Source organism: Leuciscus leuciscus (assembly GCF_965113295.1).
Source record: "Leuciscus leuciscus genome assembly, chromosome: 4".
Lineage (NCBI taxonomy): Eukaryota > Metazoa > Chordata > Actinopteri > Cypriniformes > Leuciscidae > Leuciscus > Leuciscus leuciscus.
The window spans coordinates 11947290-11973660 of record NC_138728.1 but is presented as its reverse complement, the minus strand read 5'-3'; the positions used below and the strand labels follow the sequence as shown (position 1 = coordinate 11973660).

The following is a 26371-nucleotide window of genomic DNA, read 5'->3' as shown; positions in this document are numbered from 1 at the left end:
TTTTTTTGGAAAAAAGGGTAGATTTATTTATTTTTTTACCTTTTTTCTTAATTGTTAATTACACCACATTACATTTTTAGAGTTCTAAAAAAAAAAATCTTGAAAATGAAAATAAAAGTTTTTCAAAATCATTGGAAATCAACATGAATTAAAAGAGAACATATTGGCAAATGTTTTAAACCAGACTTTTCTTTATCGTGGACAATCTTATATGGCACTGAGCCACACACATCTGCGTTCATGAAGCACAACATGGCAGTTATAGGGGACAAACTGACCCCTCACTCTTAGTCAGATGTGTGCTCTGCCGAGTTAATCTGCACTTCCCTTCGCTCCCAGCATGTGTATAGTCTTACCTTTTATGCCCCACTGTAAATAGGATTAGTGTTTCAGTTGTCTGTGGGATACATAAAGGCCTAAAGCGCTGTTAGGGGTCCTTGTCTATGAAGAGCAGGTGGAGAGAGGAAAAAGAGATAGGGAGAGAAAACGATCTTCAAGCTGACTCTACGTTTCCAATTATGGGAGGTGTGCACAGTATGTGTGTCAGTGTGCAGAGTTAAGATGAATAGGGGAGATAAGCCTCTGAGATTAAAATGTATGGTAGACAGGGGTTTCTGTTGTCATTGTGTATGTGTGTTGGGGGCAGCTCTGTGAATTAGGTCAGGGGCCCAGGCCGTCTGCTGTCAAGAGCTGCGGAGCCGGTTCTGTCAAGGTGTCAGAAAAGTGATGTTTCTGTACTCTAAAGCTGTAAAGTGAACGTCTCAGCACAAACACACACAGTAACAAGGTACTGATGGACAGGACAGACGAGACTGTTAGCTGAAGAAACTCAGCTGGGTAGCATTAACCTGTCAACATTCCAGTTAATGCATTGAACTAATTGCACTTTGAGTCAGGAATTATTGATGTGCAATAACTATTTGATTGATATGAATCAAAGATCTGTCACTTATTTTAAATCTTCAATCAAACACGGTATAGGGTGGAGGGTAAGTGCCCTTGAGCGAGCCACTTCACTTCGGGGAGCCTCAAGAGTGCAGTAAATCTCTCTCCCTGCCTCCCTATTTTTCTCAGACACAGTGCCAAAGAACTGGGGTGTTTTTTGCCCTGAAAATATGGTGCTTCAAGACTTGTCGCATCAGGTTTGATGCCAATGACATGAAGTGTTATTGGTTCACGCATGTCTTGTCATTGAAATCAGTACTGATGCGGTGCGTGTTGACATTTAAATATACACAAGTGCACATGATATTTGAGAGCTACTGATGCTTTTTGTTTGTGGACTATTGTCGTTTTTGGGGGAAATGCAACAGACAAAATGTTGCTTTCCTGATAAATAAATATGGAATAACAATACAAAACATCAAGAACTGTATCATTGCACAAATGTTAAAGTAAAGTGAACCTATAGGGATTTTTAAAAGCAAAATCAATGTTTAATTCCAGCTCTTTGTCTATTTATAGTATAAAATATTCTTGTCATTTTGCTTAAAATACATAAAATGATCTAGGTGTTTTGTATAAATGGACTTAAGAAACAACTATTAAAATATTGTCAAAGAGATTTTTATTTATAATCATTTATGGCTGTAGCCTATAGTACAAATAAAGCATATTTTAGTGTCCCTATACATATTTAGATAATATGTGAACGGGTTAAGATTCGGATTTCGCCCCTATATCGCAACTATCAAAGCGCATTCATTCGTCCGATGATGTTTAATTTATTTTGGACCCCACAGTAAGAGAGAGGAGAAGCAAGAATGTGAGTGTGTGGAAGGATTGGTTGGGCCGCGCGTCTCAGCCAATCAGCGCAGAGTATCGCTCATGTCATTTCAGCGCACTGAACACACTGGCTCTTTAACTGACTGCATACTGCATGTTTACTCATCGCAGCTGGGATTCAAACTCGCTTTCTGCGTCTCCACTATGCTGACCCGTTGGTTTGCGCTATTTGGATACTGAACAGCTCCACGTCCTCTACAAAGACCACTGTTTACTTTCTGTCATCTGGACTCGAGCAAATGACACCAGTTGTGAATATTTTCTAACAGCAACGGAATAAATCAGCACATTTCGTCCCCGTAAGTATATGCTTGTGCATTCTGAATGCCCTTAAAATAGGTTGATTTGTTTTGTTTAAAATGTTACGGGATCGTAAATATCGATTTCAAGTATTATAACGTGCAAACACACGGAAAAATCAGAAACAATCTTTTTTCAGATGCGTATGCTAGGGAATAAATGGGAACTAATGCGTGAACTAATAGCCATACGAACTTTGTGCGCGCGTTTGGGTCAGTGAAAAATAAAAAGATAATGATGAAAATGATCAATATTTAAGTTAGGTTCTTCAAAAATGTAATCGTTTTATTCATGTTGGTTTTAAAAAAGCGTTTATAACAATTTGACATTTCCACACAACAATTATGGGGATCTAAAGTGGCCCGCACTGTTTTATGTTTATTTTTCCCACACTAATACAAATAGGCTCTCTGTATGTTGTTTTTACACTGACCTGACTTTGTTTTTAAAGTATTAATATTGTCTGGCAAACCAAAGTTGCTTCACTTTTTAAAAAATAAATAAATAATAGGCAAAAAAAAAACATGCCAAAAGACTTTCCAAGTCTCCGGACAGTTAAACCGCCTAGACATTTTCATTCAGAACTCAGAAATTGAAAACATTTTTTTATGCATGATATTTAAAAAATGTAGCCTATTTATGTGTTGCCCATAGACTGTAAAAAAAGTATTGCCTAATTAAGACAATAAATGTAACGTTAGAGGAAAAAAATTAGCCACTGACCCATGGTCGCTTTAAAAACGCCCGTCTGACTGAATGAACACAAATAAATCTGGATGTAACGTTAACGTTAATTGCAATTATGTGAGAATGAACTCGGTACATGGACGTGTGTAACATAACTTAAACTGTAGTAACACAGCACTTTACCTACCAACTAGTGCGTAAAGACGCCCGGTGGGTAACAGCATATGGATGTCTATAGTGTGAAGCCCTGCGTGTGTCCAGATGTGTGTATACACACACTCAGCTGTTCCTTGTCACTCAGATCACTACCGGCATTAAAGTGTCTCTCTTTCCTGTCAATCAGGGTGCCGTTTGTCTCCTGACCTGCAGCTCACGAATCCATGACCCAGAGACTCACCTTTTCCATAATAAAAAGAAAAGAATGCTGTTAGTTGTTAAATACTAGCCGTTGGGGACCATTTCCATATAAGGCAAAAGAGACTTTACCTTCGCGGTTCTCTGTTGAAAGATTTGTTTGAGCGCGAATTTGCCTGAATGACGCACATAGTTTTACTACACCTTTCGTAAGAGCATTATTTTGATAAAATATACTCTTAAACCCCTTAATATCCGTATGTATCTTATTTTTTGAACGTGAGCGAGTTTGCTGTAGGCCTACATTAGGTGTTGGTGTCCCCTAGCGGTTGCTCTGCTCGTGCAGATTTGGCCTGTGACGATGTCGTAGTGTCCGTTGCTCAAAAACCGTTGCTCAGCAACAGTTACGTAGAAAAAACATTACTTATTGAACATAACATTATTGAACTTTATTGGCTAACTTGTTTAAAAAAAGTATCCATTTCATAAACCTAGTGCACCCCAGATATATTTTATCCTATAGGAATGTTTAACCCGAAAATAAAACTCATTTAGGCTAATCACTCTCATGCTGCATGGTTTGTGAGTGATAGGCTGAATGACAGCATTGCATCAACGAAAATTAATGATGAAAAAGTACATTTTTGTCACACGTAAAAATAATATATATATAAAAAACTGTCATAACAGTTGTATTAACTCACATAACAGTGAGTAAAATGCCAGAATTAGGTCTTTTTAAAGCAGTGCCTGGTATTTTAAAAGAGACTCCATCTGGGAGTGAATGACAAACCAGTTAACTAGACCCCTGGGGCTTCTCAGGTGACTTGAGTGGAAATGGCAGATTTCCAAATGTGGCACCGAACAGGGATCTGAGTTTGTTATGTAAAGACTCGGTTAATTGATGAACCATTACGACCACATGTGAAGCTCGGATTCAGCTGACGGTACTAGAGAGTGATGTAGTGTGTCCTCATGGGTTGGTCTAAATATCTCTCAGATGTGTTTGAAGTTGTTGTCAAAACGAGTACAAGAAATCAGGATTGTATTGAGAAAAACCCATAAACAATTTAGACAGTGAGTGGATATGTGAATTTCCATGTGGTTAAAGATAGGAAAATCTTGTAAATGTTTGTAAAATTGCATGTTTTGGAAATAAACAAAACAAAGCAGCATTATTTAAACTTTTCAAGTTTGGGTTAGTTAAGCTAGAGCCGTGTTTGGAATTTATATGATAAATAAATTTGTCTAGTATGTGAAATAAAGGGATATTTGTGTGAGAACAAGTCTGTGTGTGAGAGTGTAGCTACTAGAACGACAGAAGGAACGATTCTAACCCCAGATCCCAGCCCACAGGATATGCTCTGAGGAGTGCTTGTATATGTATCTGTGTTGATTTACTAGCGGTGAGCAGAGGAGGTTCACAGTGCCCTGTTTATGCTGGGAGGCCCTGACGTGTGCTCACCTATGCAAATCACCCCACACCTCAAACACATTTGGCAGCTTTCTATCTCTTCTGTTGCCCGGCCTGTGAATGCTGCCAAGCATGGAGAGGGGGACAGAGACAAGCTTCTCTTTAGTTGAGCTGAAAGAGTCAAACAGTCAGGTCCTGATACAGGCCAGCTGGTACTTAAACTAGCAACTTTAGACAACAGATATTTCCTCAGATAGCAACGAGAACAACATCCCAGTGAAGCCAAATAGTCTAAAGCAATGCAAGTCAATGCTAGTAGCTGTTTGATTTAATATATACTTAATGATGCCATTTTGGTCTTTGGTGCCAGTTTAATCATATCGACAGTAAACAAAGAGAGTGGGAAATGATCAGCAAATCACGCAAGCCAAATTTAAACTTGGAACTTGGTGCTCATTGCCAAGTCATGACTCTGGCATAATTGTTTTCTATTATATATATATATATATATATATGAAGAGTTCAGATGCAAAAGCCTCTAAATGCCATCTGAAATTTTCTCATAGAATGATCATTTTTATCAAGCTCGTATATTTAAATTCAATAATTTCACTTAAATGGCAATGAAGATTACCTATTAATTGTCATTTAAGTGAAATTACTGAACTTAAATATACAAGCTTGATAAAAATTATCATTCTATGAGAAAATTTCAGATGGCATTTAGAGGCTTTTGCATCTGAACTCTTCATATATATATATATATATATATATATATATATATATATATATATATATATATACTACCGATCAAAAGTTTGGGGTCAGTAAAGGATTTTCTTTTTCTTTCTTTTTTAAGAAAAAAAAAAATCAACATTAAATCAATCAAAGGTGAAATAATTATTTCGTAACAATGTACAAGTCTACTCTAATTCAAGTCTATTCTTTCCATTCGTAAAAGAATCCTGAAAAAAATGCATTGTGGTTTCCACAAAAACAGCAGCACAACTGTTTTCAGCATTGATGTTTCTTGAGCAGCACATCAGCATATTAATGATTTCTGAAGGATAAGTAATGGCTTCTCACATTTTAAAATATATTAAAACAGTTATTTTAAATTGCAATAATATTTCACAATATTCGTTTTTACTGTATTTTTGATCAAATAAATGCCACCTTAAGAGACATCTTTAAAAAAATATATAAAAAACTTCACCGACCCCAAACTATTGAACAGTAGTGTTGCAAACAGCACAAACCCTATTGACAGCTACGGAAAGTTGATCACATGTCAAGTCAAGTCAAGTTTATTTGTATAGCGCTTTTCACAATACAGATTGTATCAAAGCAGCTTCACAGTATTAAATTTAAATAATACAACAAAGTTTATTTCAAGAGGAATTTATTGATTGATAAAATTAAATTAAATATCCCCAAAATATCCCCAAAATATCCCCATGTGAGCGCATAAAAACTGAGAAAATGGAAATTACCCGCCATGACTGACAGCTTGTAGGTCAACGCACTTGTCTGGCTCACTGTGGGAGATGCTTGAGTTGTTTCTAATTATTCGGTGCCTGAAAATGAAACACAAATGTCTGGCCTTGGCTTACTCATGAAACCACATCATATTCACGGGTTCTTCATGTATCACATCCACGTGTTGGGGAACAGCGGTTCTATATTAAAACGTCATATCGCCACAATCCAACTTGAAGGAATACACAAGGGAAGAGACCAAAATTGAGCTATGAGTATGAGGTAAGAACAAGTCAATCTTTTGCAAAGCCAATGGATAAGTGTAATTGATTTGATTATTTTTCTTCCTTCTTGTTTAGTTTTTTGTAAATGCAAGTGAGAGCAAGTTGATTTGGCACCGCAGTAATTACCCACAACAAGCCGTATCAGAGCAGGAGATTAAAGGCAGGTAATGATTTGGCTCAGTCAGACAGCCGGCTGCCGGCAGTTGCCTTATAATCAGAGTGTGAGGATGAGACAAGGTAAACATGTACGGCAGACGTTCAGCAGCCGACCGCTTCTGACAGCATGGAGATAAGGGCATCATTCTCAACTGCTGAGGAGATGATCCTGACAGCTGAAAGGCGGCATGTTGCCTGAATTACAGTTGTTTGGATTGAGAAGTAGCACAGATCAATGCTTCCGCCGGCATGATAACCGATTTGCATTGTGATTAAATATACTTTTACATCTCAACTACAAGAGCAGGTGTGATATTTCAAAAGCAGATTTCGTGGCGTGTGCGCAAATGGATTTCCCGCTTAATTCCTCCTCTGATTACTCTCATGTGAATGGTCACATTTCCAGGCCTTAAAAAGCTAATGCTGATTCAATCAGGACATGCATTTTTAAGTACATGTAAACTTCTTTTTTTTTACCTTTCCTTCTCTCTCATGCACATTTGATGTCTCTTGTTCTCAGAATGTTCTTCCTTACCAAAATAAAATAGGTCTTGCATAGTCATATTGCATAGTATTCTGAATGCAAAAACAAATAATTAAAACCATTATCTAATAAGTGGAAGCAATTTGGAGCAATTGGAAAAATCAAGGAATTTCATTGGTCAAAAGGTGTAGAGAAACAAAGAGTGTATGAACAACTTACTTAATATGCAGCGACACCTATTTGAACATCAAAAACAAAAGATAAACATTTCAACGTTGAGATACTGTAATGGCTTTTTCCGCATAGCGTGGGATGGAAGACATGCTCATAAATTTTCTGTGGTTTACTAATGAATGCTTGGGGCTTTCCAGCACACTGCAACCAAACAGAGATTTTATTGTGTGCTTGTTTGGCCAGTAAAGGTATGGGGGTTTAATAGCTAGCATAAGTAACAAGTTGTAAAGAATCATCCTGTGTGCTATGAATGAACCCCGGAAACCAGACCGTTTGCTTTTCTATGAAAAGAAAAACGTCAGGACAAGATTCATTATCTAAACACATTCAGCTGTGAAATGCAACATGCAAAGGCTTGTTTTGGAGTCTCATCCTTTCTGCTTCATGGTTTTCATGCCATGAAGCTGCTGAAATTCACACTGTGACTTATATATGTGTGCGCATGTGTGCAGTTTACTTCGCTGAGAAACCCAGAATACCCCAAAGGGCCACTGACATCTGTTTGGAGACAGAGGACTTTACCTTTCAATAGCACTTGTTGCTCCTCAGAGAGACTTGATGAAGACCATTGTGCATTGCACTCCCATGAACCATATCTTCAATGCCTAATGAGCTGAAATGTATTTCTCTCTTTCTCTCTGCATATTCATTTAAACAGATCTCACAACATATCATAAATAAGATGACAATCAGACCAAAGTAGTACAAATTACGATATCAGTGTCTTTGCAGCACCAAAGATGTGGCGTATCTCTTTACAATAACTACATGCCCACAAAAAAGATTAGGCTATGGAGGAAGTAAAGCTTCAGCCCAGGTTTAAGGAACAGAATAGCATTATTTTGTCAGAGGGGCCCCTGACACAGACAGGCATTATGTGAGGATTACTATATCATCCGATGGTGTTGAATTACATATCATCACCACCACCCCAATGCGGCACTATTCTAACAGGTATAAATAGCCTTGCAGTGAAAGTAAAGTACAGTCTTGTTGGTCAAAAAGTAGGGTTGGTGATTAGCACCAGGCTTGTCATGTTACTACCAGTTGATGGATTATGTGAAACAGACTGGATTGTATAACAGCGTATGTGTGTTTTAAGCCCAAACAATCAACCTGCCCTGGGGGTCTAGTGTCATCACGGTTGCATTCTCCCCTCTTCGGTTTTCTGGCTTGCATTTCCCTGCTGAGAGAGGAGTAATTACCTTCCAAATGGGGATGATGCAAGATAACATTCACAGTTGCACAATTTATCATCAGAATGACTGAGGTCTGTGTTTGGCACTCTCAAAGTGGTGTGTAGGTGGCCTCCGCTACGTCCCCATATCGCTTACTAACACTTGACCAAATGTGCCAAAAATAGGCTTGCTAACTTCAGCCGATGAACATAATGGATACTCTTGGTTCAATTTAAGATTTTAGGACCACAAATGCCATTTGAGATTTAACTTCATGATACAAATGAAGTAGTGACAGATCTTTTCCTCCGTACACTCTTAAAATGAAGGTTATTTACTGGCATCTATGGTTCCATGAAGAACCTTTAACATTTGTCAAACCTTTCCACAAAAGTCTCTTATAGGTGGAAAAGGGTTCTTTAGACTTTCAAAATGTTGTTCATTCATACTGAGAAAAATTATTATTTTAAGAACTGTTCATTGAAAGGTTCTTTGGGGAACCATTCTTCTAAATGGCATCACGCTGAGAAATTAGATGGAGGCGGATCGAAATGTAAGCCTGCAGTAAATTGTAAGAAAAGGGCAGGTTTTAAGCCGACAAAATGATTGGAGAAGTCCTGCATATATCACCAGAGAAAAGTCTGTCAGCTCACCAACATCAAGTTATGACATTTTGATAAAAAATTTGAAGCCAACTTTAAAGGTGAACTAAGTAACTTTTTTACCTTAACCGAACAGCTTCGGCATCATTGGAATAGTTATATGACTTTTTTCGGGTAGATAGGTGGTCGTCTCGCACCCCCCCAAGCGCATGTGAGCCGAAAAACCACCCTTGCGACTTTGGGCCGGCGAGCCCAGGAAATATCGCGTGATTTCAGGTCTCGCGATGTAACAAATTGCTTTACGGCAAAAAAATCCGCAAAAATTCTGTCATTATTGCGCTCCCTCACGCTGTTCGAACTCGAATGAAGAAGACGTTTTAAAGAATGTCCCATCTGCTTTGATGTCGTTGATCTACTAGCCTCTGGTATCTGAGAGTCGCCAACGAGTTTTTCGACAGAGTTGTCAAATATCTATTCCGAAGCTGTAGGGGGAGCTCTATGGAGAAACCTGCGAGCAAAAAGCGAGAGTACAGAGAAGAAATTCCCGAAACTGCATAGCCCTGCTTTAAGCCATTCTAGGTGACAAATGGCATTATGTAAACTAAACTAAAATGCTACACAGTCAAAGTATACAGCAAAAGCTGTGCATTTGTTTAAAAATTATACTCACCGCTTGACTGAATTCAAAGTCAGTTCACTCGGCAGCCATCTTGGAAATGCCCCTACTTCCAGTTATGCAAGTACAGCTCTTATCTATTTGAGTAAAGACCAAAATCTTTAAAACTGTTTGTATTTAATAACTCATTTCAAATCAGACATTAAAATCTGCACAAAACTTGCAAACATTAGCATTTTTCAGGTTTGTCAAACTAACACACATTCAAACGTAAACAGACATTGGCTCCTTTAATTGTGAGGTCGGACCATTCTTATAAAAATTTGGCTGTTATTATAACTGTAAAACAAGACCGCAGCTGAGCGTTGCGATTTGTGAAAGTAATACTATTTTGTCGTATAGATGACTAGCCAAAAGATAGAGTGACTGAAGTGATCATTAAAACTCATTAACAAAAGTTGTTTACTTAGAGGCAGAGCCTGCAAATCTCCAAACATTAGCTAGATGTGCTTCGCTGTTTTTGTTACAGCCACATGAGTGTAAACTGACGTAAGACTGTGAGGTTCGTCAACCACATTAAGTCAATGATCTCTTCATCAGCACCTGGTTAAACGGCATGCCAGGATCCTGAGCCAGGAAAAACAGACTAATGAACTAGCAAAACATATCAGGCTCATTGCTTCAACATGTTGCAGTGTATCCTCGCTAATAAAAACAAATCGCACGGACTTGTACCTCTCCTTGTGATTCCTGTCTGTTGTGCTTCCTCTGTGTGTCGACCTGGGAGTAAATTCTCTTTAATAATCACAGTCAGCAGCATTAGGAGCAGATGTTCTGTGTTCGTTTGGTATGAGGCAAATGATTGTAATTAGGAGATGTAGAGGTAAGGGGCCGTTGCGCTCAGTGGAAACCCGGTCGAGTTTGAGGAGGGTTGTTGTTGGGCTGGGTGGTCTTCAGCTCTCTACATGAGGCCCTCAAGACATTTTTCAGACCACCTCTAATTATACATGATTTTGTGGTTTCAGGACTTTAAAAATGTCGTCTCATTACTAGTAATGAATGCACATATGTACAACATATTATACATTTACAAATTAAAAATTGCTGGCTGTCAGACACAAGCCCTGGTGGCCATTGCACGCATGCCTTATCTATGCAGTCGATTTTATTCGGTCTTATATTTCTTTCACACTTGCACATGCCATTTCTCGATCACATTCCCCTCAATCTCCCTGTGTGAACCTTACACTGTAAAAAATTATATGATCAATAAGTTATGACATTTTTACATTAAAATAAGTTAATGAGTTATTCAAGATTCAACACATTTTTAAGTCAGTTTAATGTAATTTAAGTTGAAATGACAAACATCCAAGTTGATTGTACTTAAAAATGTATGGCAGCAACTTTTTTTTTTTACAGTGTACCAATCCAGACTGATATCTCAATCCATATGGTGTCACAAGGCAAACAATCTTTATAATCTTAAAAATAAGTGAAATTATCTTTATGCAAAAAATATAATTTCTTATATAACTTCAAAGCAAACTGTTTTTTCGTATTAAATGAGACCTGGGTATTATTGTAGCAAACAATTAAACAAAATTGATGGTTTTGTGCATGCCTTTTATGTCATTGTTGAACTTATGTGTATATCTTCTGCAGGTAAGCCCACCTGTGTCTGGAGAGGTTAGCGTGACCTCTCCTTTTTTAAAGTGGAATGTATCAGTTAACAATATCAAATTAGGCTGGCAGGATAGGGCGCAGAGGCCAGTAATAAAACAAGGTCCATTATGAACTAAATGCATGCACACACGCAGCTGGATCCCTGTAGATGAGAAGCCAGACACGCTCTGCATATATCATCATTACTATAATCTTCTCCACATTATACTGTATACTTTTATAATGCAGTCACACCTAAATGCAATTACAGTATTTTAAAGTCTTAATTACAGTATTTTACAGTCAACAAAGGTTCAGGTCAGGATTTCCACACTGAATGGACATGTTCATTCATCCACAAGAGGACACAATCTATCTTTTTAGCCCAGAGGACTCGTTCTTTTCAGTCTAGTGCAATACATATAATTTATGTGGCAATCATCTTGAATAATGTTGTTTTTACTGTACTACGGCACTATCAATACTGGCTTATGTAACAATACGCTATGAATCCCCATGGGATTAGCATAGGAAGGCAATGTTTTTTTTTATTCGGAGACCTTTATGTACTTGTTAATTGTTTGAAATGGTGGCTGATTTCTAAAGGTTTTAAATTAGCTTGTGTGAAGTCCTTTAAAAAAAAAAGCTCTTTATCACACAATGTGTCTCTACACATTACAGCGTGTCTGTAATGCCGGCTAATCTGACCTTCTTTTCACTTGAAATCTATTCAGGAACACGACTGACGCCTTTTTATTAGGCTTCACAGCCCCGTGAAGGTGTCTTGCAAATATTTATTGCCGTGCTATAAAGTTTTGGCACACATAAGTTTGCCGTTTTCTTTTATGGCCCTATATCTCACACCAGCTTGTGTCTTTTTACTCTTCCGTGACTCTGAATATTAACAGAGCAGTGAGAAAAGCACTTGCTAAAGCATTGCTGATGGATGTGGGATTGTGGGGCTTTGACTGGCAGCAATGGTGAGACTTTAATCACTTTAATCAGACTTCAATGTCTGTAAAGCAGTTTAAAGGTGTGAATCAAGTCAATTCAAATTCAGACTTCAGGAGTCAGTTCAGTGTGCTAAATGTGAATGGGCTGATAATGGGTGTGAATTAGGACTTTGTCATTGGTGGGAAAGTAAATGCTTGTTGATCTGCACTGTGTAGTAAATGATATCAATGAACGTTTGAAATGGAGATGTTTAGGATTAAGTATTGTCACTATGTTTTACTGATTATCTGAGATCATTTTTTGCTGATTCTTTCGTAAATGATTTTAACCTGCCTTACTGCCAGGTTTTTGCAATGTTTTAGACCACCTAAATAGCACATAAGTTTGTCAAGGAAGTAAATTTATACCTATCTAGTTTCAACATGCACAGAGACGGAGCGCAGAAATGACCTGAATGTGGTTATAAATATATGCCATAGTTGAACTGATATGAGATACCATTGGAAGGCATACAAACTTTCCACATTTTCTTACTAAAAATCTTTTTAAAAAATATATTGGAATTATGGAAAATCTTGGTAAAAAACAATGTGGTAACACTTCACTTAAAGCCTTTACGTATACTGCTTTATAAAAGGATTTTTAATGCAGTAATTATGCCTTATAATGCACTGTATGGCCTCATGAATAATTCTAACCACAGTTATAATATATTATTATTATTATCTAATCATTGAATACACATTTAGAACGTGTAATTAACTGAAACAGATGACAAAAACAATTTCAGAAACAGCAAATATTATAATGCATTTTAACTTTGGTTTATGTAACTTAACTTTATGAAAAGATATAATGCATTATAACATACATTATGAATACCTTTATAATGCATTATACATACGGGTTTTAAGTAAAGTGCTACCAAAAGGGTATACAAGCTAAAATAATAATCCCTAAATCATTGTTGAAAAAACGAATAATATAAAAATTAATATTTTTGGCTAAAGTCGAACTTTCTTATTTGTTGCTCACATCTTTTCTCCTTTACTTTCTTTCAGCGATTTAGCGCACAAACCATGCGTAACCAGGCCAGTTGCATAATGAATATTAATGACAGTATGTGACATTCACCCTAAATGTTTAAAAACAGATGTTAGTAAGTGTTCATCCCATTGCTAAATTAACCATTTGACAGAGGCATCTGCTTGATCTTAAAATCATCATTTTACACAACTGACTACATTTCTGTTCGTCAACATGGCAAAAATGCTCAGACAGGGAAAATATGTCAGAGCGAGTCTGAGTCAATTCTCAGCTTTGCCCTGAAAGAGCATTCGATGCGTCATTGCTTCCTCCTCCGTAATCTTCAGCGTTACTAAAATTACAATGACTGATCTAAAGAAGTGGCATTCGAGAGACTGACTGCAGTTGTCAGGTGTAAACTGTCCTACATCACAGACACTCTGATGTGTTGTCCTGACAGTGTGAATTAAAACACACACGCCGTGAGACACTCTGATTCGGTCGTTATCAAATCAATAGTGCAATCACCATCCTACAGAGGCAGCGATAAAAAAAATAAAAAACAGGTTATCAAAAATGAATGATCAAAGCCTGAATGCAGAGAAAAGAGATTATTGTTTAATCCAAAAACCCTAGCTTGGCATTCCACACTTTATTTTTACACAAACATGACCTTATTTGCTTACAAATGTTGGTTTTGCAGTAATTGGAGCAGCTGCGTGTGAGCAATTGTGCCATGTTCCATTAGTTTGATGCCTTGTCATTAACATGGGAAGGAAAGAGCGAATCTAAAGACTTGGAGAGATGAGCAGAGGGAGCCGGGTGTGTGCGGGGGTCAGGGGTCACTGAAAAAAAGTGTCATTAGTTAGGTAGCACTGACATGTGAATGCAGCAGGGCAGCATCCATTCTTAAACACATGTCAATTGGTGTGGCAATGAGGTGAAATATGCGTTATCGCTTATAATGGCTTGCCAGGGGATGGTCGGGCCATTTTACAATAGGAAGAGGAGGATGTGAACATTAGGTGTTTCGCAAGTAGCTTCCCTTTCCTTTAAGATAGCACAGAGGTAACTGTGCAGGGTTTTGGGGTAATAGACAGCAACTTAAGCTTTCTAAGGAAGCAGGAAGGGTTGTGCTCTCCCATTCTTCATTGAAGAACCTGCTCCAGGAAATGATGGGAACATTGTCTGCTAATTGCGGTTTCTTTCTGTCTACATCTGGACAAACAGTCGCAGTAATGTGTCATTTCTAGATAAACAAGGTTATTACCCAGTTCTTCACCCGGTGTTATATTTCGCTTTTGCTAAGAATCGCCATGGCATTTTCTGCCATTTCAATGGTGTTACTGATAAACATCTTAAGCAGGGAAAAGGGTTTCTAACAAAGGTTATCTTGATAGGTAAGTGGTTCTTCATAGTTTCTGCCAAAAACCAAAGAGGAATCCATCTTGGTTTGTTTGTTCTCTCATTGCTATCTTATCTTGCGGTCTAAAACGACCTCTCAGATTTGGTAGATGCTCAAACTCAAGTTCTTCACGGTGACTTGAAATTTAACTGGGATGATTTGGCAATTGTTCAGCAATTTCACACAGGCTTAATGTGGCATTTCAACTGGATCGTGATGAAGTAGCTATGACCAAACAGAGATGCATGTGAAGATGGTCCAGCTTTTGTGTTTTGTAAGCAAAAACAGCACATTTATCACAGGATGCTTAGCCACAGTGGCATCGTGGAGCTTATGCTGCAATCCTTAAAATGGTTAGATGTTAGCATTATGAGAATAAATACAACCCTAAAACTTATTGATTATACTTGTTAACCATTATTCTTAAAGCTTCTTGAGAGAAGATGACTTCTCAGTGGTTTTTCCTTTGTGAGATTCCAGATTTGGAAAGGAATCAACACAATAAGGTCATTGTATTCAACTGAAGTGTGGAGGTGAGAGATGGCCATTGGGGCCATAGTCACTGTCAACACACTGAGCTCAGTCTGAAGGAATGAAGAGGAGGGGGATATTGAGCTTATGGAAATGCCTTGGAACTTGTGAGAAGTGACTCACAAGTAGGGTTGGGAACCAACCCGCATTACCGTTTATGTCTAATATGAGAACAAATGATTCTGAATTGATTCTTTTTAGTGAATTAACTAAATACAGAGCAACCAGTGCAATCGGATTCCCTAAAGAATAACCCTGAGTCAGTTCTTTTTAGTGAATCAAACACAAATAACAAAAAAACGAAATGTAAAAACGTAGTTACATTTAGATTATTGGTTTTGTCAGTATTTATAAAAATATGTATTACTTAAAAAAAATACTAAAAGAACAGTTAAGGAGATAGAATTGGTCACACTAAAACACTGAAATTATTTGATAATTCACTCATCCTCATGTCATTCCAAACCTTTATGACTTACTTTCTTCTGCAGAACACAAAAAATATATAATTTGAAAAATGTTTTTGTAAGTAAATGGGGTCTAATATTGTGTTGGACCCAATGACTTTCATTGTAAGTACAAAAATATTCTTCCAAATATCTTCTTTTGTGTTCTACAGAAGAAAGATAGCCATTCAGGTTTGGAACGATGTGAGGGTGAACGCCTCAATTTTGGACACAAATGCCTAAATTATTGTAACAAATTCTTACTTGAAATGCAGGTACTGAGAGGTACAGTAATGTTATATGATTCATTATGCCATTCCAATGTCTGATTCTGTGAGGTTAACATATTTCCTGAGCACACTCCATTCTTCCTTGACATGCCAAATGTTGGCTAGCTAAAATAACAGGAACTCTTGGCCATTGGTGGAAAACAACAAGCTCTTGATGCAACATTCAATGCCGAATGAACTCCTCCAGGATGTACTTGACTTTGAATGCTTAGGGACAAAACAAATGGCTCTGTGGATTGAAGAGAGTTTGTTGTGGGATGTGGACAGCTCTCTTACAGCAGGAATGTGGATGAAGGTTGTTTGGGGTGGGGGTGGATTTCAGTTTGAAGTATAGGGGGAGGGCTTAAATGTGAAGAGGGCTGTCCCGGGGTTGGCTCTGACTACAAGGAGACATGCTACTTGGCACACACATCGATACATTCATTTCAACGTTTTGAGAAACACAGGACACAACTAAATTCTCACTGACTATCCAAGCTACAAATTTTCAGGGGAATTTAGATGGAATTTACCCGATATCGTTGTAGACATGCTTGTTAGACTGTTCCTCTGCATCTTGCACTAATTGGAGGCTTTTCCTGAGTGCTCCAGGATGCATTACACACAGGTAAGATGCTTCTCGAAATGCAATCAAGTCTAAACTAGTCTCACACTGTAAATATGAAACTCTAGACTTTGCAGTGCATACAGTCACACAATCAGACTGATTGGGTGATAAGTATTTGATGACAGACAGAAAGCAGCAGTTAAAATAACATGTTAAGAGCATAATGCAGTTTTGGCATAAGGGAGCCGAGATCAAAAATTGGTCAAAAAATGGGATGTGATAGAGGATGACAAGTGCACTTGGAATATATCAGTCCCCATTTACATCTGATGTTAAGATTAATTTTGGTGGACAGCTCTGAAATTCAATAATTCATAGGTAGCTAGTCGGAACTGTAAAATTCAGTGAAATTTTGGATGATTTTTCTTTCTTTTTTTTTTTTTTTTACATTATCAACATGCAGTTACTAGGAACCCTTTTTAATACTGCAGATTAATTTCCATTTTCTTTGAACTTTGCTGAACTTAAGGGAAAGGATTTAACAAATTGTCCAAATGTAAAAGATTTAAAATCAGTCAAAATTGATCATGCATAAATCTGAGTATTGGGGGATATGTGCCATTCAGTTAGTAAGATTACATGCAGGTATAATTGAGCTACAGTGGTTTTTAGCTTGGTGGCCAAGAATACATGAAACAATAAATATAAAACAATATTTGAAAGATTAAATGCATGTTGCACATCATCTTATCTTTTTGCTGCTTTCACTCTACACAGAGGTCAACTGTAGTCAGATTAATGTGATTAATTAATTAAGTACTATAGGTTTCATTCAGCTCTATCTTTGGTCTCTACACTGCATGAATCAATGTAAATCGATGCATGTAGCATGTCAGACTCACTTAGCTTTACTGGACATTTGCATTACAGAAAATGTTATATCCCAGACCTGACAACAGAGGCACTGTGAAGCCCAGGCTTGTTGAATCTTAGCCTCAGGTGGAATGGTTGTAATCCAAACCTCAGTTAATCCTGACACCAGTCTCTGTTTATTTTATAAGTGTTTCATATTTGACACGGTAAAACCCGGTCAGCGCTCACTCCCCTGTCTGAGGTGCCCGTCAGATCAGTGGCGTACATCTGGAGTGTGTTTATATTTCTCTACCGTTGTGACTTTTTAAAAATGACCTCTCTTCAAATGTACTTTCCTCCTATGCATGTTTCTTTGAAAACAGGGCAGGGTAGAAAGTTCTGTTTTTGTTTTTGCCACAAAGACACACATTGTGTCGGTGCCAGAGAGTGACAAGGTGTAACGCGAGTGCTTGTGTATGTTGGCCCTGGAAGCCACTGCAGGCATTTCCTACACTGCAAGAATGTTTTAAGGAAAGCTGGCAGAGAAAGTTCCAAGGGTTTGATGTATAGCCTATAAATTGAATCACACACAAACACAAATATATAATCATAAAATCCTAGTCTACTCTTTTACTCATTGCTTAGTTTGAAGGATCCATATATGGTGCTGCATCTGACCGTTCATTCCCATTCAGGTGTGGTAATTGTGGCGAGAGGTTAGTGGACACTATTGTGAGAAGTTAATTTGCATTTGACTGGGGTCATAGAAGGTGAGCTGGATTGTGATTGAGGCCATCCAAATTACCACACTTCCCATTGAGAGAACAGGGAAAAGTGTTATCTGTAAGATACCCCTATCGATGCATCTTCGTATTGCAAATCTATTATCTTTGCTTCGTATCGTATAAATATGCAGAATAACAGGTAACTTACAACATGCACAAGAACCCATCTAAACTTATACTGGACAATGAAGACCTAAGATAAAACATCCATAATCTATCACATAATGGGCTAAGAGTACATAGGACTTTCCCTGTGACTCGGGGCAAACTGAGAGGGGGATCATCAAACTCCAACCTCAACCCAAACAAGGGCGTTCACACACTATACGGACTCATTTGCAATTCAAAACATTTGAAGTAGGAGTGTTCTTTTCAACACCTAGGGACCAAAGGCATTTTATCTGACAGAAAATACTCTGAAGTGCTTAAGCATCAAGATAAAGAAGGCCTGGAGAAAGAGCCACGAGTGTTTAATCCTGCTTCATGTACACATTGACATCTTATCTGCAAGCTTAAGGCTTGGCCTGAAAGGCAACACTCTGACATTTCAAAGCACAACTTCCCCATCGTTTTAAATATCTGGCAACTCTGAGGGCCCAGATAGATAAAGGAAACCCCACAATGGGAAGCAGCACTGGAAGTCGCTCACCATCTCCATTTTAAGATGTTCTGAGAACATTCTTCCACAAAGGATAATGCATATTTCATAAAACAGATGCAGTTGTAAACTTTGGGTATAACCCAATTTAATCTTTAACAACTAATACCTCTTTTTATTATCTGAACAGTGCCCCCATCTGATGAGTCTTGAAACTACATCAGGGATCTGGCCCATTACTCGGGCACCGGACATGAACTCAAGGGGAGCCAAAGTGGCACTTGGGTTTCAGAGGAGTTCAACCTCTGATGACGACTCTGGATGCGCTTTGGAGGAGTACACATGGGTTCCTCCTGGACTACGACCCGAGCAGGTAAACCTCGAGCCTCATATCTCCTTATTTGTGTAGATTTCTCATCAAAGTTGAGGGCAGGCAGCCATAACAAGTAAAAAGCATATCACATTGTTTATAATTCGCATTATCTGCAGACATCCCAAAAATCAGGAAGAAACGGTCTCTCCCTTTCTGACTCTACAGAAAGTGTCTTTATATCAGATTCTCAGCCAATTTAGGCTTTTGATATAAAACCAGCCAGTCAAGCTATTGAAGTCTGATGGCTGCCTTCACACTTGGGTATGAGATTTTCAAGAGGATCTGAGCTTGTACGTGAGGTTTAGACAGTGCATGCATCCTCAGTGTGTCATCTATCCTGAGACAAAGCAACACATGACCTTGCAGGGAGCCAACAGCTCTTAATGAATCTATTCTTTGACATGTGCAAAGTCTGGCAAGCTTTCTAAGTGGAAACTGGACACTCTCAACCTTGATATTGTGCACACATGCAACCTACAGTATATCTGACTGACAGCGTGTTGATGGGCAGCACAAAGCCAGCTGAAAGTAGACAAAATTTTTTAAAGGGCAGAACAACTAGTAAAAAAAATACAGAGAACTGACGTGAGTACTAGGAAAAGTCAAGCATTTTCCTTAGAAAAGAAATGCCATGTTGAGGAACAAGCATATGTGGTAATTGCTTTGAATCTTCCCTGCGGTGCACAGACTGTTGCAGGCATTTCATTTCCCCAAAGAAAGGAGTCTCTTAATGACAAAGTGAAGTCATTAATGGCCAAATGCTTAAACAAACTACTGAGATGATCTGGCATTAAAAGTAATAGCCTTGTTTTAAAAAAATATACCAAATGACATTTTAGTCATTGTTGTTCCAAGTTAACTACTGAATTAGATCAAGTTACCATACAGAACTTTATTGTAAAGTCTTTCCATTTTAAACATATTTCCACTCTCAAAGGTATGCTCCTCAGTGTGTTGGCTTAAACTACCCGCATTTTACTTGTGTGGTTCAAGCACCAGTCCCAACAAAACAGCCATTTAGATAACCTACTTTCTTGCCCTGCTGTATGCAGTAAGCAAACAGAACTGAGCCTGTGCCGAGGGGCTAGCTGGCACTTTCCTGACACAAGGCAATACACAAATACACACAGAACCAACGAGGGTGGAGGTAGGACTAGAGTGAAAGAAGGTCTGCAGTTAAGTTGAATGTGTTTTTCTAACACCCACCTTCTCCTCGTTTTTCAAAACGTAAAGTGGGAGGCCTGACATCCTCATGAAAGCTCTTCCCCCAGTTCTGTGAAAGGCACTGCAATGAGCTTAAAAAAAAAAAAAGTAACTTGAAGGCAAAAACATTCCTGAGAATTTAGGGCAATTTGTATGACAGCTCTCCATATCAAATCCCACTCATATCCCATATAGACCCAACCCCACAGTTACAGAAATAACAATCTGCCTTCATCTAGATAGTAACACTTAAACACAAGGAACATTCCAGCAGACATCTATCTTTGTGTCTTTGATGACGTACCGCCCCGTAAATATTCTTCAGGGTCGCCACTGACAGACACCACTGTTTAAACGCTTTATCCCAGTCAATGATATACCCACTTCCCCCTTGTTGGGGGAGACAATCGGGAGAAGCCTGTATGACAGGTTGAATGATGTAGCACCAATTGAGGCTGGTGTCTCATTTCAGCTTTCAGCTGTTGAAAGCAAACCCTAATCCTCTCACTCTCTGTGTGCCTTCTTTCCCCATCAGGTTCAGATCTACTTTTCTTGCCTGCCAGAGGAGAAGGTGCCATATGTCAACAGTCCTGGAGAAAAACACAGGATCAGACAACTACTCTATCAGCTGCCACCACATGACAATGAGGTATGAGGGGAAAAAAGAGAACAATGAAAGTGACAGAGAAGACATTTATGCTGCTAGAATACACAACAGCTTTACTAGAGGACTTTATGATCTTGCAGATAAATGTTCATACAAATCCTTTTCGAGTTTGCATATAAAGATGTTTTAGTGGTATGCATCACAGAGGGACATCTTTCTCCTTTACACTAGCAGCAATAAAATGTTTTATGGTGCTTGCTGTAAGACCTGGAACTGTTTACTTTAGCAAATTCCTGGCATGACTGCGGGTTACAGATCTAAAAAGCCCTTCACGTGTGGCATCATTGTTTACCCCCCTGCAGGGCCAAACAGAGCAAATTATTTGTCTTTTGTCATTTTGTATGAGTTCCACAAGTCTGTTGTAAAATCTTTGATTTGTGTACTTTTCAACTTAGCCCCAGAAAAGTGGGAAAATTTAAACAACTTTGGCTTCAAGCCTTTGATAAAACTTACTGCAGCTATTCATCTGTTCTTCATTTAGGCACACAAACAAATTTTTTTTATACCTTTGCTTCAACACAGATCCGATACTGCCAGTCCCTCAGTGATGAGGAGAGACGAGAACTCCACATGTTCAGCATTCAGAGGAAAAAAGAGGCACTCGGGAGGGGAACCCCAAAACTGCTTCCCAGAGCCCTGCAGCACATTTGTGAGCATGTATGTATAAATGTTCCTGCTCTTTTTCCCACAAAGTTAAAGGTAGTGCACAAAAGAGGCCACATTCAAACTCCTAAAGGTCATTTGATTAACTGCCACCTTGGAAGATCTGTAGTTGTTTCTGTGACCATTAATTCTGGCCATATCAAGTTTACTTTGATGGTTTCTGCTTCATGCTACATTCCCTTGGAAGCAATGTTGACTTGTCATGGCAAATCAGACAACTTGGAATCATGCAAATGGTCCAATTATGGCCTAAAGACAACCAAAGCACAGAGAAAATTCATGGAAAAGATTAAGTATTACAACACACAGTCTTTGGCCGAAGACCATCTCCTTCAGGGGCTGGAGTTAGCACATGAGAGCCAGTGCAGAGGGTTGTTTCCTGTTGAGAAGACTATAAACACAAACCAAAAAAGTCTAGCATCATAATACCTCAGAAAAACAGATGTATCCCTTCACCACAAATTGCCACACACGACATTGCAGAGCAGTGCTAATCTCGGGTCTCTGGTTTCCGTTGCCGAAAAAATTTGCGGGACACTCAACACCCCTGTTTCCAAGGCCAACGGCCATGTAGTAATAATGGGAAGCAGCTGTGAAATGAATACTTTGGCAAAAGTACTTATAAAAAGACTCATGATCATGCATTTGGCCATGCTCAGTTGGTCTTTAGAGGACCACTTCAACAGATATGGGGGTCCATTTTAATTAAAACTTAAAAGTCTCTTTCCAAATAAATATGAAGAGTAAGATCCAATAAGTAAGGATCCAAGTAAGATGACTTTGTATGACTTAAGCAGCCATATGCCAGCCCTTGATTCTCATAAAATCTTACTATGAATTGCAGTGCAAAGAGAACATCAAGGGTGGAGAGATGGCAGTGTTTGCTTCACGAGCAGGCCCCAGCCTGTGCTGGCACCCAGCATGCTTTACTTGCTCCACCTGTCATGAACTTATGGTAGACCTCATCTATTTCTACCACAATGGCAAAATCTACTGTGGTAGACATCATGCAGAGCTTCTAAAGCCACGGTGTTCAGCTTGTGATGAGGTGAGGATACAAATCCTTTTCTAAAGAGCCAATACACAAAGAAAGATTTGGCCAAGAAGAATTTAAAAAAATGTCTCTCTTCACAGATAATCTTTGCTGATGAGTGTACTGAAGCTGAGGGACGTCACTGGCACATGAAACATTTCTCTTGCTTTGAGTGCGAGACTATTTTAGGAGGACAGAGATACATCATGAAGGATGGCCGACCTTTCTGTTGTGGATGCTTTGAGTCCCTGTATGCAGAGTACTGCGAGGCCTGTGGGGAGAATATTGGTGAGTTACCTCTGTAAGAACTGAACTTGTATGGCAGGAATGTCCATTCCTGCACCTGAAGGGCCACTTTCTTGCAGAGTTTAGCTCCAATCCAGTCTAACATACCTGCTAGAACAGGGGTTTTCAAACTATGGGTTGCAACCCATTTGTGGGACGCAGAATGGGGAAAGGGTGGGTTGCGCAAAGTCACTTGGCTAAATTTACGCTTCAGTGAATGAGTGACACACACACACACACTGTACTGTGTTCTGCATGAGAATGCATTACACATGGAAATTCAAATGTCACGAAAGGCCCATTTCTTGAGTCTTTTTTAGGTCTGAGGTGTGAAAGACCAGTGCTGCAACGTTACATGACACTTTAAGGGCTCCCTGTAGTTTTCCGCCAAAATAAAAGCTTGATGGTTTAATCAATGTCTGTAAATGAAGAAATTAAAATGTAAATTTTAGTATTGAAACGTTACAGTTGTACTATAAAATACAATTATTTTTATTAAATACTTGATTTCTGTACTTAGTACAGTACTACAATACAGTACTATTGGAGCACCCCATTTTTTTTTTCATTTATTTTGCCATGTCGGTGTAAATCAGTTGAGGCAGCAGACTGAAACTACTCAGTTATTCTTCTCATTATTTCAACATAGACAGGCTGCTATTTTTATGGGTTAATATAATTTTTGATAATGTACCACAAGTCTTTTATCCCTCCGGTGAGTTTTGAGATGGATTATACTTGAATAGGTGAGTCCTGAATAGAAACGTTTGGGAACCCCTGTGCTAGAAAGTATAGAGTAATTCTGAAGACCTTGATTAGCCGGTTTAAGTTTGTTTAATTAGAGTAGGAGCAAACCTCTGCAGGAAGATGGCCTTCCAGGTACAGGATTGTATGTTTATCTGGTTGAAAAAGTACTGAATTTCTCACTTTTATACATTTTCTTTTATTCAGGTGTCGACCATGCTCAAATGACATATGAGGGTGTACACTGGCATGCTACTGACAAATGCTTCTGTTGTGCCCAATGCAAAACTTCCCTGCTGGGCTGTCCCTTCCTTCCAAAAGAGGGCCGGATCTACTGCTCTAAGGACTGTAGCCTAGGTGAGGATGTCCATGCTTCTGACTCTTCAGATTCAGCCTTTCAGTCCGCCAGATCACGGGAATCTAGGCGTAGCATACGAATGGGCAAGAGTAGTCGCCCTACAGAGCAGTGCCAGCAGACAAAACTCTATTCCGCAACAGATTGCAGGACCTCTAGTTTCTGTGGTGACAACACAGAGACTATGTGTAATCAGTTGGAGAGAATCAACTTGGCAGAGGACAACTACTGGAGAGACCGGGATGAACAGGAAGCCCCTGAGGACTCTGTGGAAGATTGGGCTGAGCATGAGGACTATATGACTCAGCTGCTCCTGAAATTTGGAGACCGTGGTGTCATCCACATGGAGGACACCAGGCCAGCTGAGCCATGGATGACGAAAGACTCTGAGACCAACAGGACCAAACCAGAGATGAAGATCAGCGGCCACAATTTGTCAATTAAGAAGCACCACACCGATATGTATTGGGCTCAGTCTCAGGATGGACTTGGAGACTCTGCCTATGGTAGTCACCCTGGCCCCGCTAGTGCTAGAAAGATTCAAGAGCTGGAGATGGATCAGGGAGCAGTGCCTGGATTCTGGTCTGAGCCTAGGCAATGGTATGAAGACTCACTGGAGTGCATTACAAGTGAACTCCGGAAGGCAGAACACAACATTGGAGATTCTATGGATTCTCTAGCTCTCTCAAATATTACAGGTAGGAACATCTTCAAACAGTCTCTATCAGAGTCATGCATTTCTTGTCCCTTCTTAAATGAATCAATTACTCATATCTTTAATTTCTCAGGAGCCTCAGTGGATGGAGAGAGAGAAGACAGACAGACCATCTACTCCCTCCAAAACATGAAAGAGCAGGAGAGAGAGATGGAAGAGTGTGATAACATTAGTAACATGGGCACACTTAACTCCTCAATGCTCCACAGAAGTGCTAATTCATTGAGGAGTTTAAACTCTGAGCTGGACCGTGATGAGACACTGGAACAAGGAGGGAGAGAAGACAGGGAAGAAGAGGACAGAATTCCACCTTATTTTGGAGAGGAACTACCCTCTCCTCTGCATCTTCCAGTGCTGAGAAGGACCAAGTCTCAATCTCAGACCCAATCCAGACCTCAGCAAGTGAAGTTCTCTGATGATGTTATGGATAGAGGATATTATGGCGGACTAGGCTTAAGGCAACCACCAATGAGCGAGAGGACCCACAGACGGACCTACCACATGGAGGAGGAAACACAGAGACGTCCTGCTAACAGACATCATCACAAACGCAGACAGGGCCGGAAAACACGTTCAGAAAATGCCTTGCACCTGCCTTCCAAAAATCGGGGTAAATTGCATGTTGTGCCTCAGGTAATTGGCTCAAGCATACCAGAACCCAGGAATGGTATTCTTCTAAACCACTCGGCACACAGTCAGCACCCTTATCATCAAACCACATCAGACTTTGCGCAGCAGGGCATGGTGAGAAAAGACCACTTCCAAGACTTTTGCGATGATGATGATGATGACGACGACTGGTGTTCGACATGCTCCTCTTCATCTTCAGAGTCTGAGGAGGAGGGGTTCTTTCTTGGCCAGCCAATTCCTAAACCCCGATCCCAAAGCTTTCATTATTATACAGAGGACTATCCAACTCGCGTGACCGCTTTAACACCTCCTTTCGGATCACGGACCAAACTGAAAAAGAAAGGTCACAAGGGCAAAAACTGCATAATTTCTTAGACTTGAGACTGAAAGCATGCCTATTGTTGCCGCTGGAACATAAACATGACTGATCCTAAAGAAGCTGGACAACAAAACTTTTTTTCTTGAGTTTTAAGTTGTCTTTACAATTGCAGAGTGTCAGTTGTGTTGCTGGTATGATATGAACAATGAAAGCAACATGTAATATTTCCTTGTACATTGTATAGCAAAAGCATTATTCCCAAAAGCAAAATTACTGGGTAGCATGTAGACTAACTGAATAATTATTTAATAGTGCACGCAATGTATATTTGTTAAATTAAGATTGGAATACTGATATTTTTATATCCAAATATGTTAAATGATTAATTACAATTCCTGGGCTCAAGATTTTTTTTTTTTTTATGATTATTAATTAACAAAATTGAGGTCTGCCATTTTTTTGACCAGGGGTTTGCAAATGCAAAATATATATGCACTATTCAAGTTTGATGGTCTCGTTACATTACTCTGCAGGTGTAATAACTGCACCCTTAAACATTTCTCTCTCCACAATTTGCTTATGCGCTTAAACAGTGTTGGGGTAATCTTCCCTCTACTATGTACATTTCACCACAGGTAACCATAATATCCCTTTTTAACATTAAGATGTCAATAAAATAATTCAAGAGAGATTTAATACATTCCCTTGCAAC

General features: G+C 39.0%; 1 protein-coding gene across 2 annotated transcripts; it reads left to right on the top strand.

The window, feature by feature from the left end:
* Positions 1 to 1849: 1849 nt before the first annotated feature.
* On the top strand, positions 1850 to 26359 carry prickle1b (prickle homolog 1b). Of its 2 annotated transcripts, none has more exons than XM_082166683.1 (8): positions 1850 to 2084; positions 18863 to 19045; positions 20784 to 20897; positions 21438 to 21572; positions 22423 to 22626; positions 22713 to 22899; positions 23848 to 24693; positions 24784 to 26359. In XM_082166683.1, the coding sequence occupies exons 2-8, from the start codon at positions 18875 to 18877 to the stop codon at positions 25713 to 25715; spliced, it is 2589 nt and encodes an 862-aa protein (XP_082022809.1). In that variant the 5' UTR covers positions 1850 to 2084; positions 18863 to 18874; the 3' UTR covers positions 25716 to 26359. The 2 variants fall into 2 exon arrangements, with proteins under 2 accessions (XP_082022809.1, XP_082022808.1); XM_082166682.1 differs by lacking the exon at positions 1850 to 2084 and adding an exon at positions 16334 to 16497.
* Positions 26360 to 26371: the final 12 nt, after the last annotated feature.

What these genes read in the sequence shown, in the direction of transcription:
- prickle1b (XM_082166682.1), top strand. An exon ending in GGTGTTCAGCTTGTGATGAG is followed by an intron (nt 22,627 to 22,712) that starts GTGAGGATACAA and finishes CTCTCTTCACAG; the next exon opens with ATAATCTTTGCTGATGAGTG. An exon ending in GGCCTGTGGGGAGAATATTG is followed by an intron (nt 22,900 to 23,847) that starts GTGAGTTACCTC and finishes TCTTTTATTCAG; the next exon opens with GTGTCGACCATGCTCAAATG.